Below are 14,525 nucleotides of genomic sequence, written 5' to 3'. Positions count from 1 at the left end.
GGAACTTGGAGGGTGAGGCAAGTTCACTGAACTACCTCTGCCTTTTTTTTTTTCTTCTTTTTAAAAATATTCTATTTATTTATTTTGACACAGAGATAGAAAGATCACAAGTAGGCAGAAAGGCAGGCAGAGAGGCAGGGGGTGGGGGGAGCAGGCCCTTTGCTGCGCAGAGAGCCCGATGCGGGGCCTTGATCCCAGGATCCTGAGATCATGACCTGAACTGAAGGCAGAGGCTTAACCCATTGTGCCACCCAGGTGCCCCCAGTTCTGCTTTTTGATGGTACCTCTGGCCACGATTGGGGAGGTCGCTGTGTTGAAGGAAATGTGGCAAATCAGATTTGGAGTCAGATACCTTGGTGCTGTATACCAGCCTTTCCACTTAAAAGTTATACAGGTTGAGGGGCGCCTGGGTGGCTCAGTTGGTTAAGCATCTGACTACCCATCTCAGCTCGGGTCTTGATCCCAGGGTCGCGAGTTCAAGTGCTGCGTTGGATCGTGGAGCCTACTAAAATTTTTTTTACACAGGTTGCTTCCTTACATCTTTGAGCCTCTGTTTCTTCATTTTAGATAGGATAAAATAACACGTTGTATAGTTGTTGAGGGGCGTAAGAGTTAATCTAAGTGAAACGTTTAGCAGAGTTGTATCCCAGCACATAGTAGGTGTTTAATGAATACTAGGGGCTCTGTGAGAGGGTGTTGAGCAGGGTCATGCTTTTGGATGAAAGAGCATTCTATCTCTTTGACTTTGCTCTCTGTAAGCCTCCCCTCATTTTGCCTGGGGGCAGAATCTTATCAGGGACTTTTACATTATTTTGCCCAAGGTCTTTCCGTTTTAAGAGAGATAATGTTCACAAAGTGCTTAGCAAAGATCAGGCACACAGTAATCACCTGATGCTTGTAGCTATTATTAAGTTAGAAAATGAAACTGGCTTGGAAAAGAATAGCAATTAAGCAATTATCAGTCTGTTATCACTCCAGTGTAAATGAGAAGCCAAATTCTTTCTTGGGAACAGGTTTTGACTGGGATAAGGAAGTCCGAGATCTCAGAACACCAGGAAGGAGAATCTGGGGGAACTGAACCATTTGGGGATTTCTCCTGGAGCAAGTCGTGCCTGGAGAAGAGCAGAAGATCCAACCCTGTCGTCAGTTATAACAAACCTAAATAGTTTAGGGCTCCAGCGTATGAAGTAACTCCTGTCTTCCAGTCTGGAGATGGGGAATGAGACGTCTGGCTCTCAGGGACTGTCAAGAATTAAGCAGCCGCTATCCATAGAGCTTTATGTGAATTAAAAAAAAAAAAAAAAAAAAAAAAAAAAAGGCAGGCAGTGTGAAGCAATATAGCAGGGGTCATAACCAAATTCGAGTTTTGACTCTTGTCAACTACATTCTCTATGTGACTTTGGGAAAGTCTCCTGTCTGCTTTGAGCCTCAATTTTCTCAGCGCTTCCGTTGTGTGATGGTATTGCGCCTTCCCGAGCCTCAGTTTCATCTGTTAAATGGGTACTACCTATTTCGCAGGACTGTGTGAGATCATGCGTATTAAGTGCTCTGTGCCCAGTAACCGGTCCTACCGGGATCGCTCCGTTGGATCCCTGCGATTCCTTTCCAATCAATCACCTGCGCCAGCACAGGGCCCCTGCGTGGGGTGGGATGTTCGGGGAAGGGCTGGGTCGTCTCGGTCAGCCCAGTGGGGAGCAAAGGGCAAATGTTACCCCGGCATATAGGATCCTGGGGTGCTGCTGGGCAAGGGGCGCTCCACTCATGGGGCGGGCCTTGGACAAATCCGTCCACAGGACCCCTGAGTCTAGGCGGCTGGTACAGGAGGAGGGTCGCATCAGATCCCCAGGCAACTTGGGAGTCGCAAAGTTCCTCCAGATGGAGGTGGGATTCGGCTCCAGGCTTGGCCCTTCCCCCTCCCGGCGGGGTGACCTTGGGCCAGTCACTTTTCCTCTGCGGGCTTCGTGGTGCTCTGGGAGTGAGGCTCCTCATTCCACTCACCTCTCCGGGTGTAGGAGGGCGAAGTGTCGACACAATGGACGAGAACTGCCTTAGGGGCCGGCGAGTGCTATTTATTATGCTAATAGATGCACGCAGCGGGTTTCTTTCCAGCGGTTTCACTCTGGTTAAGCGGTTCCTTCCACTGTAACCGAGGTTTCTCGCCTCACCGCCTCCCACCCCTGCGGGCAGGGCTCTGCGGACCGCAAGCTCCAGGGCCGTTGCCATTGTTCTTGGAGGCTGGGCGGCAGGGGAGGGCTCTGGCGGACCAGACGTCGCCTTTGGTCTCTGCCTCCACCCAGCACCCCCGCCGCAGCGAGCCTGGGAAGCCCCCTCGCCGATCTTTCCCGAGGAGGCGAGTCAGCCCCAGAGCTCTCCCGAACGGCGGCCGAAGACGCCCCCGAGCGTCTCCGAAGAATCCCGACCGCTCGCAGTCTCCGGAAAGAGCCGAAGGCGCTTCCCACTCTCGGCCTTCCGAGCCGCTCCGAAAAGCCCCGAAGTTTTCCGAGCGGCCGTCCTGCCGGACTGCTGGAGGCGGCCGCAGCGCCATGTTGGATGCTCTGCTCGTTGAGTGAAGAAAATCCGCCGGCATCGCCTGAGCCCCGCTACCGAGAAGGGCGCCGCTTCCCCCGGGGAGGGGGATAAAGACCCCCCGCCGCCGGCCCATGAGGATATTGCCGTGAAAGGTCCGGTCTCTCCGCCTCCTGCCCCCGCCGGGTCCGGCCCCCCCCCTGGGGTCGCGTTGTCACGGAGACCGGCAGCCGGTGGTGCTGGCCCGCGGGGCGGCTGCTGCTGCCGGCGGCGGCGGCGGCGGCGGCGGCGGCGGCGGGCGTGTGTGACCGGCCCCGGCCCCCTCCTCCTCCTCCTCCCAGCCTCCCCCCGGCCCCCCGCTCCCGCCGCCTCCCCGGGTCTGCCCCTATCCCGCCCCCCCGCTGCCCCCGGCCCCTGCACCCCGGCGCGCCCGGTCCCGCTCTGGGGGGGTTGGTGGCTTCGCTTTGCCATGAGTTTACCGCAGAAACCGGCTCTGAAATCAGGCTCAGCGGCTGCAGCAGGAACCGGACCCGGCACCGGAGCGGCGGCGGCGGCGGCAGCAGCGGTACCGCCTCCTCACCCGGCGGCAGCAGCAGCAGCGGCGGCGGCGGCGGCGGCGGCGGCGGCAGCGGCCCCTCCTCACCCGAACATCAGGGCCCTCCAGACCCAGGCGCCCCAACAGTATCCTTTTCACCTTCCTGTCGGCCCTTAGGCACCTCGCCGCAGCCCGGGGGAGGGGGGCCGTGGCTCCCCGGGGAGCCTCCTGCCGGCCGTCACAGCCCAGCCGGGGAAGGGGCTGCTGTTCGAGCCCCCGCGGCCGGCTCGGCCGGAGCTTTCGGGGTGCTCAGGCGGCAGCAGCCCTGCGGGGGACCCCGGGACCCTCTGCAGTTACTGTGAAAACTAGCTCCGCTCGGCCCGGCCTCTGCAGCCCTTCCCTTTTAGAGCTGGGGGACCCTTCCCCCTCTCCTCGCCTCCCCCCGCCTCCCCCCGCCCCCCTTTATTAGGCGGAATTTGCTGGTGCCTGGGACCAGCCCTGCAGGGAAGGCTTTTCTCTGATTGTTGTGAGGACTACACCCTCCTCCTCCTCCTCCTCCTCTTCTTCCTCTCCCTTCTCCCCCTGCAGTGGGGCCTGGTGGGCTTCCCTAATTGTTATTATTAGTACATAATAAACTTTATTGGTAAATTTCCTGTTTGAAACTAAGCTCAGTTCGTTTCTGAGGTAAGTCGGATTTTAACTCTACGGTGAAAATGTGCAGAAAGCACCCCCTCTGGCTGATGTTTAGCGATGGGGGGAGTTGTGATGTGGTTTGTGGTGGAACGCGGTCTGTGGAGGAAATGTTACACCGAACGCTTCCCTGTCTTTGACCTTTTTAAAGGAAGAGGAAGTTAACTGACATTACCCATCACCCCCGAAAGTCTCACTTCTTGGAAGGCTTGTGTTATGATGGATATTTTTAAAGGCTTTAATTTCCTCTTCTTAGGCCCGATGACTAGAGGGGATCAGGGTTTCTGGAGGAGAGCCTGGTTTTGAATGTATCTAATTTCATGTTATTTGCTCGATTGTATAGCTTTGTTTGAAAAGACTTGATGACGAGGTATTTTAGTCAGAAACTAGCCGGTGAAGGTAAAACGTTGAATTCATTAATTCCACGGAGATTTAGAAAGGTATTACGGACCTGAGAATAAGATTTCATCATGCATCTTCTCCCCCCGCCCCCCGTTGTATTTGTGTAAATCAATAAATAACCATTGGATGTTAGATGTGTTGTGTTTTTGTATTTGTGTCATTTTGTGTTTGACTTCCAGGGAGAGTAGGGTGTGTGAGTAAATAACTGCCATGAAGTCCACAGACGATTTCACAGTCTGTAGTTTGATTCCTGTCTGTATCGATTACTTTGAGAAGGGAAAGGTATCTCCCTTCTAGAGTCATTTCAGGTCATCCTTTTGGTTTCTCTCAAGTGTCCTTTTCTCTGTTCTTTAAATATTGTTATTCAATCCAGGCGGTGTGGCGCAGAGTAAAGATAAATTCCATTCCAGTGTGATGTGTGTACTGATTTCATAATGTTTTTATCCTGCATGATTCTGTTCAATTAAGAATTTTTTGCACATGAGAATGCTTAGTGATACCTTAGTGTTGCTCATGGAAAATCTGGTTAGTTTTGATTAGTATCCGTAGTTGTTTTACTTTGGGGGGAAGAAGGGTTGGCCGATTAGCCTACTTCAAGGTGGAGTTCAGTGCTGGATCTCTTAAACATATCTTCGCTGAATGCTTTGTGAGTTTGAATTCCTTTCTAATTTGTCTTTTTTTTTTTTTTTTTTTTTTTTGGTCTTGATTGCCCATACTTGGTTAGGGCTATAAATGTATGTACTGTGCCACCTAGTAAATTTTTCATTACTTGTATTTTGGAGCTATTTTCACAGTTAAGCATCGAAAGGAAGCCCATAGTGTGTGTTCTTGACGTAAAAAGTGGTAAGTGAGGACCAGTGCTTGGTGAATTTGGTGGCTTTATTTGTATACAAAGAGCTGTGACTGAAGTGTTTCAAGTGTGCTTTTTCTCAATGCATTTCACAAAAGAAGGACTTAGAAAAGCTCTGAGTTGGTTGCGACACAAGTAGTTACTGGTACTACAACAGTTGTTAAAGGGCATAAATTTAAGGTGTAATTTCCAGTGGAGATGATTCTTAGGTATACCTGTTTTAGAAATATGGGATAGTTGGTTTTTATGTGGCTTTAAATTTTTATTTTGTCTCATGTCATAGAAGAAATTAAAAGTCTTGATGTATTTCACAATTCAGTGCTTTACTCACTGAAAGGTTTTGATTAGTAAAATCTAAAAGTTTGTATAGTAAATGAGGTACAGGTTACAGATTTCATTAGAACATACTAATAATGAAATATTATCAGTGGTAATGGGGAATTGGTTAAAATGGGTTGAAAAGGCAATTCTGCTTTTCTATCTTGAGGGAGTATGGGAATTTGCATTTGTTTGATCAAAGTGGTCATCATGTGGTAAGTTGATAGACACGAAGCTTTGAGACTGGACTGCAAGGCTGGAGTTGCTTTTTCTATGGCTTGGTTAAATCTCCAGTTCCTCAAAATATATCAGTGCAGTTGTGTTTGAATTGCATTAATAAGTTCATATAGTATTTTAAATTTATGAAAATACTGAAAGGAGATTCACTTGATAGAGTCCTTCATTTGTACTCAGTTTTCAAGTGACAAATCAGAAATGAAGGGAAATGTTGGCAATAATGAATTGGAATATCAACTGGCACCGCCTCTAGGCATCATTATTCCACGGCAGGCCCATAAAGCCATTTATAATTTTTTTTTTTTTTTTTTTTTTAAAGATTTTATTTATTTATTTGACAGAGAGAAATCACAAGTAGATGGAGAGGCAGGCAGAGAGAGAGAGAGAGAAGCAGGCTCTCCGCTGAGCAGAGAGCCCGATGCGGGACTCGATCCCAGGACCCTGAGATCATGACCTGAGCCGAAGGCAGCGGCTTAACCCACTGAGCCACCCAGGCGCCCCCATAAAGCCATTTAGACAGAGGACTTTGACCGTAGAGAGGCAGGGATTGAGGCCTGGCAAGGAATGATGGAGGGTGGCAGGGATGTTGGGGGATGAAAGAGGATAAACCCTGCTGTGAAAAGTGCTACTGGTGAGGGAGGAATATGCTTAGAATTTTTATAACATAATCCACTGTGACTAGTTTATGCAATTGGCACTTGAAGGTACTTGCCTTGAGGTACGCCCTCCCCAGCTTCCCAGTATGAACTTCTCAGAAGCTCTGTTGAGCATCTTAAAAGTGATTCTTAACCTTTTCTGCGTAACAAACAACTTTTGACATTTTGATGAAAGCTTATAGACCCTCTCTACAGAAAAATGTTGCTTACATTTTCAGGGGGTTCTTGGGCTCCTGTTAAAAGCCTAGCCCTTTGGATGGAAATTGCTTACCTTTCAGATAATTAAAGATAAATGAGTTTGAATTTCGGTGCCCAAAAAGTTCTGACTTAGAACAATTTTGCAGTCTGTTATGAATACACAGTGTTCTATTTATGTGGAAAGACTTCACGGTGTAATTTCTCTCAGAGCTGCTGACACTTCTGGGGAGTCTAGTTACTGTTTTGGGGCAGCCAGTTTGGTTAAGAAAATCAGGGCAGTGGGTTCTTTTTTTTTTTTTTTTTTTTTTTTAAAGATTTTATTTATTTATTTGACAGAGAGAGATCACAAACAGGCAGAGAGGCAGGCAGAGAGAGAGGAGGAAGCAGGCTCCCTGCTGAGCAGAGAGCCCGATGCGGGGCTCGATCCCAGGACCCTGGGATCACGACCTGAGCCGAAGGCAGCGGCTTAACCCACTGAGCCACCCAGGCGCCCCTGGGCAGTGGGTTCTTTGAAGAAACTAAATTTGGTAAAGGCCTGTGGCAACCAGAAAATTTTTTTTTTGGTGTCCTGTGTCCTCAGCTGTTTTGTTTTGGGTGTGACATCTATTAAAAACAAATATGCCCATTGAGGGTGTTTTTGTATTTAACATTATTTAAAAAAAAAATTAAAAAATTTTTTGTTTTCTCTGTTGATTTTCAGTTTTTTTTTTTTTTTTAAAGATTTTATCTATTTGTCAGAGACAGAGGGAGAGAGAGCGAGCGAGCACAGGCAGAGGCAGAGGGAGAAGCAGCCTCTCTGCCGAGCAAGGAGCCCGATGTGGGACTCGATCCCAGGACCCTGGGATCATGACCTGAGCCGAAGGCAGCTGCTTAACCAACTGAGCCACCCACGCGTCCCTGATTTTCAGTTTTATAGGTTGAAGCCAGAAACGTTTGTTTTCCTCTTCTTTGCCTCTTGACCAAATTTAAATCTGCATAATATTAACAATAGTATTCATTTATTGAGTGCCTAGTGTTCTGGGTACTATACATGCATGATTTTATTTAATTTTCACAACCCTAATGAGGGTAGGTACTGTCTCTGGTTTTACAGATGAGGAAACTTGAAGAGCAGAGAAGTTCAAGTAATGTTCCCGAGGTTGTCCATCTAGTAAGTAGGGGTCTGCAGTTCTATAGTGGTATGACTGGCTCCAGAGCTCATGAATGTCCTTTCTACTGCTTGGTTGCTTCTTAACCAGATCTGCATAGAGAGAGGGAGGTAGCTAGGGGAAGGTCTGTATGCAGTAAAGAGGCTCTCAGCCTCTACTGTATCTTGTTTTAATTCATAGTCACATACCATAAGACATGTAGGTTATCTTTACCTCATTGAGCCTTAAATCGTACGAATAGGCCTGTACTTTTGATTGAGTGCTTGTTTCTGCTTGTTCAGAAGTTAGCAAGGCCTCCAGCAAAATACTGTATGTGGTACTAGGAGCTAGACCTCTATAGCTCATGAAGCAGCAGCAGTCTTGCTACTCCTAAGCCCCACCATCAACAGAGATGGATGTATACTCTAAAGGGTGGATCCTCTTCTAGGAAGTAGAGGGGGAGACCATTGCAAGATGAAGATAGGGAAGGAAGAATGTTACTTAGATGCTTGAGTCACATTGGCTCTTGCCTCTGCTGCTGCTACTCCCTGTCACAGGCTTACAGGTCTTTTTTTTTTTTTTTTTTTTTAAGTTTTTTTTTTTTTATTTGACAGACAGAGATCACAAGCAGGCAGATAGGCAGGCAGAGAGAGAGGAGGAAGCAGGCTCCCTGCTGAGCAGAGAGCCCGATGCGGGACTCGATCCCAGGACCCTGGGATCATGACCTGAGCCGAAGGCAGAGGCTTAACCCTCTGAGCCACCCAGGTGCCCCAACAGGCTTACAGGTCTTAAAGTGATTTTTTTTTTTGTCAAACTGTAAGACTAAACCACTGAAGGACTGATACGTTGTTGTTCCACATTGGGGTTTCTGATAAGATTTTTATGAAAAGGTCTGCTGTAAAAAAATATTTGAAAACTGTGTTTTTGCACACGTGCGTGAGCGTGAATTGGGGGAGGGGCAGAGGGCGAGGGAGGACCTTGGGATCCTGACCTAAGCTGAAGGCAGACGCTTAGCTGACTGAGCTTACCCAGGTGCCCCTTAAAACTGTGTTTTAAAACAAGTCATAATGAGATTGCCATGTTTTAGTCATTTATATTGGAGCTTCAGTGTAAGTGGCAAGTTTTAAAAATGATTTGTTTATTGAGCACATATTGCATGCCAAACTCAGAGCTTGGTGTAGGGTTGAAAAGCTTTTGCCCTTTGAGAGCCTGAGTGGCTCAGTTGGTTAAGTATCTGCCTTTGGCTCAGGTCATGATCCCGGGGTCCTGAGATAGAGCCCCACATTGGGCTTCCTGCTCTGACGGGAGCCTGCTTCTCCCTCTGCCTGCTACTCCCCTTATTTGTGCTCGCTCTTTTTTTTTTTTTTTTATTTTAAAGATTTTTATTTATTTATTTGACAGACATAGATCACAAGTAGGCAGAGAGGCAGGCAGAGAGAGAGGAAAGCAGGTTCCCTGCTGAGCAGAGAGCCCGATATGGGGCTTGATCCCAGGACCCTTTGATCATGACCTGAGCTGAAGGCAGAGGCTTTAACCCACTGAGCCACCCAGGCGCCCCATTTGTGCTCTTTCAAGTAAATAAAATCTCAAGAAAAGCTTTTTACCCTCAGAGAATTTGGTCCTGATAGGTAAGTGATAGAATACCATGAAACAAGTGTGATGATAACTCTGTTGTAAGAGCTTAAGCCTGGAGGAGGGAGGAATTAGGGCTTCCTAGAAAAAATTGACATCTGAACTACATTAGAAGGGTGAGTAAGAATTACCCGAGGTTTAGAGCTTTCTCCTGCCGCTGACTTTTCCCAATTCCATTGCTGTTGCTGCTGCATAGAATTTAAGTAAATGGATTTCAGTCATGATTCAGGTCTTTAGCAGGAGCAGAGAAGCTAGAGGAGGTAGCTTACACCGTGGCTATCAAAACACAATTGCCTTAGATTCAAAGTATCTTCTGCACCATAATCCCGGGAATTAGAGTATGAGAAGATACATTTCAGATCTGGTCTCCTGGTCTCCTTCTTCCTACTCATCTCATAATAACTCCCTGCTTTTCTGATAACTAGATTTTTGGCTTGGAAACTAGCTTTGAAATATAAGTAAATTTAGCTTGATGTATTGAGAACTGTACCTGATTTGCGGTAAAAAAAAAAAATCTGGATTTGAGTTTGGCTTTTCCATTTTTTAGAGGTGTTATCTCAGACTAATCATATAAATGCTCTGGTCATCAGTTTCTGTTCCTCTAAAATGAAGGAGTTAGACTAGTTTATTAAATGACTCTTGAATTACAGTTGTTTATGATTCTGAAGATTATGGTTTGAGGTTTGTTTTGTTCTTGCAAGTAGGTGGGAAGGATTTATGGAGACCTATTAATGGATTCTTTGTCTGATGGTCAGTGACATTGATATTAGAAGCATGCTAACATTAGAAGCATGATATAAGAAGCCTCTGTTTTTTGGCTTATTAATGTTAGATTTAGTCAAATAGACCGATTGCTTCTTGGCCTTTTGGCTAAGATCAAGTGGGTCAAACAGACTGAAATGCCTCTGTGACTTGGGTGGTGAAGAGTGGGATGGGTTGAGACCATAAAATATGGTTGCCGTGACCAGCCAAGATGCTGGCTTGCTTTGGTTGAAAATACAGTTAATTCATTATGAAGTATGAGGGAAAGTAAGTTCTGGAATAAACTCTTGTGATGAGATACAATCTATTTTTACTTTAGGAATAATAATTTGAGCTAATATAATAGGAAACTGTTTCCTGATTCTTAGCCAGGTGCCTGACTTGAAGCAGAATATAAAAAACTGCAGCTGAGATTTACATCGATGAAATACTGCAAGATCCCAAGCTCCTTCTGAATTCTCAAATGGCTCCTAGTTCTTTGGCTTGCTGCCATCCAGAAGGAGTTTTTCACTGTCTTGTAGCCTCAGCTGAAATTTGAGACTGTTTTAACTATTTTAAGTACATTTGAAATTTGTCAGTTTAGTTTTTATGACCTTCATTAACCAGTAGTAGTTTTATACTTTTTCAAGCCCATGTGCGTTCCCGGTTATGAGATACTAAATTCTGTCAATAGAAGGTAAGGTCCGTAAAGGCAGAGAATTTTTGTCAGTTTTGTTTGCTGTTGAATTGACAGCCGCTTGAGCAGTACTTGGCAGATAGGAAGTCTGTAAATATTTGTTGAAATGTTGATTAAGTTAGAGTCTGGAAATCAGCTTTAAGATAAATTTTAGGGCTAATATAGATGGCATCACAACTCACATTTAGCATTCAAGGGTGCTCTAAAATTGTTTTGCACTGTTATGCAATTGAATTGATAATAGTTTCATAATTTTGTTTGAGATGAAATAGCATTGACCCAGTTTACAAAGTCATATAATGTGGCTGAGTTGCCTTTGAAGTATAGACACTGATGATGAGGGTTGGTATAAGGCCAAAGAGGAAAAACATTTATAGTCAAATGTTACTATGAAAAATTTTGTTTTGTGATTGTAAGAACTAACGTAATCAAATCAGGAAATTAAAAAACACGGAAAAGTAACAAGTCACCCATAATCTTAGTACTGTTAACATTTTAGTATATTTCTTTCTTGCACTTTTTTCTATGGGCTTTAATGGGCTTAAATTCTGTCCTTTTGTTATAAGGTTAAATTACATATATGGATTTTTTTTCTTTTTAAATACTTGACAGTTTTATTGCTAAAAAATGACCTTTGGAGGGACAGCAGTATTTGTCTCAATCTCCCCCATCCTGGCAGGGTCCCAGGAGTGTTTCTGTTACTGTAGAGGGAACAGGAACCCGGGCCAGGGTGGGACTACATATACAGTTCTGTGTCTTGCTTACTTTGTTACTTAACTATCTGCCAGCAGAAACAAGGCCCTAGAAAATAGCATATAAGAAACAGAACTTGAACTGAAAGATGAATTTAAAAAACATTAAAACAAGTGCTTAAGACTACAGTCAGGGTTTAGATGGGCAGAGGGGAGTGGATTGTGATGAGTGAGTAATTAACAGGAGCCAAGGTTTGGGCATGAAATAAGTATGCTGTATGCTGGGTTGTGAGGCTCCTCATCAGTGTGCTTGGAGAGGAGGATTATTGTCATAGAATATTTGAAATAATGGATTCAGATTGTAGAGGGCTTTGAATCAATGTAAGAGAAGGTTAGACTTCATTTGTGTGAAACTATTACTTTTTTTTAAAAATGGTTTTATTGAGCTATATAGTTCAGCCACCGATTTGAAATGTACCCTTCAGTGGTTTTGAGTATATTCACAACTGTGCAGTCATAACCAAAATCAGTTTTCGAACTTTTTTTTGAATTTATGTATTTATTTGATAGAGAAGAGAGAGATCACAAGTAGGAAGAGAGGCAGGCAGGGAGAGAGGGGGATGCAGGCTCCCCGCTGAGGAGAGAGCCCGATGTGGGGCTGGATCCCAGGACCCTCACATTATGACCTGAGCAGAAGGCAGAGTCTTAACCCACTGAGCTACCCAGGTGTCCCTAGAACTTTTTCTTAAAAAAATTTTTATTTGAGAGAGAGAGAGAGAGAGAAGGTATGGGGAGGGAGAAAGGGAGAAGGAGAAGCAGAAGCATACCTCTGCTGAGCAGGGAGCAGGATCATGATGTGAGCCACTCAGGTGCCCCAGTTTTAGAACTTTTTTAAAAAAAGATTTTATTTATCTATTTGACAGAGATTACAAGTAGGCAGAGAGGCAGGCAGACAGAGAGGAGGAAGCAGGCTCCCTGTGGAGCAGAGAGCCCTATGCGGGGCCCTAGCCAAAGGCAGATGCTTAACTGACTGAGCCACCTAGGCTCCTCATAGCCTTTTGACTATTACAAATAATTATGCTGTGACTGTCTTTGTGTGGATGTAGGTTTTCATTTCTCTTTGGTATATACCTTAGAGTGTAGCTGCTGGGTTTTATAAGGTAACTCTGTATTTGTTTTGTTTTTAAGATTTATGTATTAGCCCACATGCGTGAGAGCAGGGTGGGGGGGCAGAAGGAGAAAGAGAATCTCAAGCAGAATCCCTGCTGAGTGGGGAACCTGTCTTGGGCAGATCGCATGACCCTGAGATCATGATGGACCTAAGATCATGACCAGAGCCAAAATCAAATCACCCTGTTGCCCCAAGGTAACTCCATGTTTAATGTTTTGAGAAATTGCCAAACTTTCTCCCAAGTGACTGCACCATTTTACATTCCTATCAGCAAAGTATGAGGGTTCCAACATTTGTTATCTGTCATTTTTATCATAGGACATCCCGGTGGCTGTGAAGTGGTATCTCATTACGGTTTTAATTTGCTTTTCCTTGGTGGCTTATTGAGTGTTTTTTCATGCGCTTATTGGCCATTTGTCTTTGGAGAAATGTCTGTTCGAGTCCTTTAACCAGTTTTTAATGAGGTTCTCTTTTTGTTATGAGTTGTAAGTTCTCTATTCTGGATTCATGTCCCTTATCAGATACAAACACACAGACACACACACACACACACACACACACATATTTTTTATTTTTTAAAGATTTTATTTATTTATTTGACAGATGGAGATCCCAAGTAGGCAGAAAGGCAGGCAGAGTGAGAGAGAGAGAGTCAGGCTTCCCGCTGAGCAGAGAGCCTGATGTGGGGCTCGATTCCAGGACCCTGGGATCATGACGCAAGCTGAAGGCAGAGGCTTTAACCCACTGAGCCACCCAGGCACTCCATGCACACATACTTTAAAGATTTATTTATTTAGGGGCATCTGGGTTGCTCTGTTAGTTAAGTGGCTGCTTTCAGCTCAGATCATGATCTTAGGGTCTTGAGATCAAGCCCCACAGCAGGCTTCCTGCTCAGCGGGGAGTCTGCTTCTCCCTCTCCCTCTGCTGCTCCCCCGCTTGTGCTCTCTCATGTGCACTCTCTCAGATAAATAAGTAAAATCTTAAAAAATAAAAAGATCTATTTATTTATTTGAGAGAGAGAGAGAGGGTGTGCCAGTGCACCTTGTGTGGGGAGGGGCAGAGGGAGAGGGAAATAGAACATCTCAAGCAGACTCCCTTCGAGCCCGGAGCCATGCCCTACAGGGGCTCAACCTCATGACCCCAAGTTCATGACCCAAGCCCAAATCAAGAGTTGGAAGCTCAATTGATTGAGTCACCCAGGTGCCCCTATGAATATTTTCTCCCATTCAGTGAGTTGTCTTCTTTCTCTCTCTCTTTCTTTTTAAAGATTTACTTTTTAATTTTTATTTGTTTTTTTAAAGATTTATTTATTTGTCAGAGAGAGAGAGCAATTAAGCACAAGCAGGGGGAACGGCAGGCAGAGGGAGAAGCAGGCTTCCTGCTGAGCAAGGAGCCTGATGCAGGACTCCATCCCAGGACCCTGGGATCATGACCTGAGCCAAAGGCAGACACTTAACTGACTGAGCCATCCAGGTATTTCTAAAGATTTTAGTTTTAAGGACTCTCTACACTCAATTTGGAACTTGAACTCACAACCCCAAGACCAAGAGTTGTATGCTCTACTGACTAAGCCAGCCAGGCTCCCCTCACTTTCTCTATAGTGTCCTTTGAAACGTAAAAAATGTTTGATTTTGGTGAAATCAAATTTATGTTTTTCTTCTGTCACTTTTGCTTCCTTAGTGTGTCTAAGAAGGCTTTCCTTAACCTCAGGTCATGGAAATTTACTCCTTTCTTCTTTTATAATTCTAGCTCTTAAATTTAGGTCTTTGATTCATTTTGAATTAATTTTTGTGTATGCTATGTAGTAGGGGTTCAAGTTTATTGTTTTGCATGTGAGTGCTCAGTTGTCTCGGCACTATTTGTTGAAAGAGAAGTATTGTTTGAATTGTCTGAGCACTTTGTCAAAAATCAGTTGTATTTCATTTGTTTTTGTTTTTTTATTTATTGGGAAACTAACATGCTGAAAATTTGAAGATTTGTTGAGGTATGTAGGTTGAAAGAAGGAATAGGAAAGATTAAGAGAAGAGGAATGATATCACAGAACGACATTTAA

At 45.1% G+C, this 14,525-nt stretch overlaps 1 protein-coding gene across 19 annotated transcripts in view; it reads left to right on the top strand.

The window, feature by feature from the left end:
* Positions 1-2,571: 2,571 nt before the first annotated feature.
* Positions 2,572-14,525, top strand: part of EIF4G3 (eukaryotic translation initiation factor 4 gamma 3) — a 355,154-nt gene continuing 343,200 nt past the window's right edge. For 10 of the 19 annotated variants that reach the window (XM_059376533.1, XM_059376527.1, XM_059376526.1 and 7 more), the window contains exon 1: positions 2,796-3,207. In XM_059376533.1, coding sequence (XP_059232516.1) covers positions 2,996-3,207 — 212 coding nt within the window. In that variant the 5' untranslated portion in view covers positions 2,796-2,995. Of the gene's footprint in view, positions 2,682-2,785; positions 3,208-14,525 lie in introns of those variants that run through there. The other 9 variants (XM_059376539.1, XM_059376538.1, XM_059376536.1 and 6 more) reach the window with 3 other exon arrangements.

This window comes from Mustela nigripes, chromosome 14, assembly GCF_022355385.1.
Source record: "Mustela nigripes isolate SB6536 chromosome 14, MUSNIG.SB6536, whole genome shotgun sequence".
NCBI lineage: Eukaryota > Metazoa > Chordata > Mammalia > Carnivora > Mustelidae > Mustela > Mustela nigripes.
The sequence above is the reverse complement of the archived record's forward strand: the minus strand, read 5'-3'. Positions and strand labels throughout refer to the sequence as shown.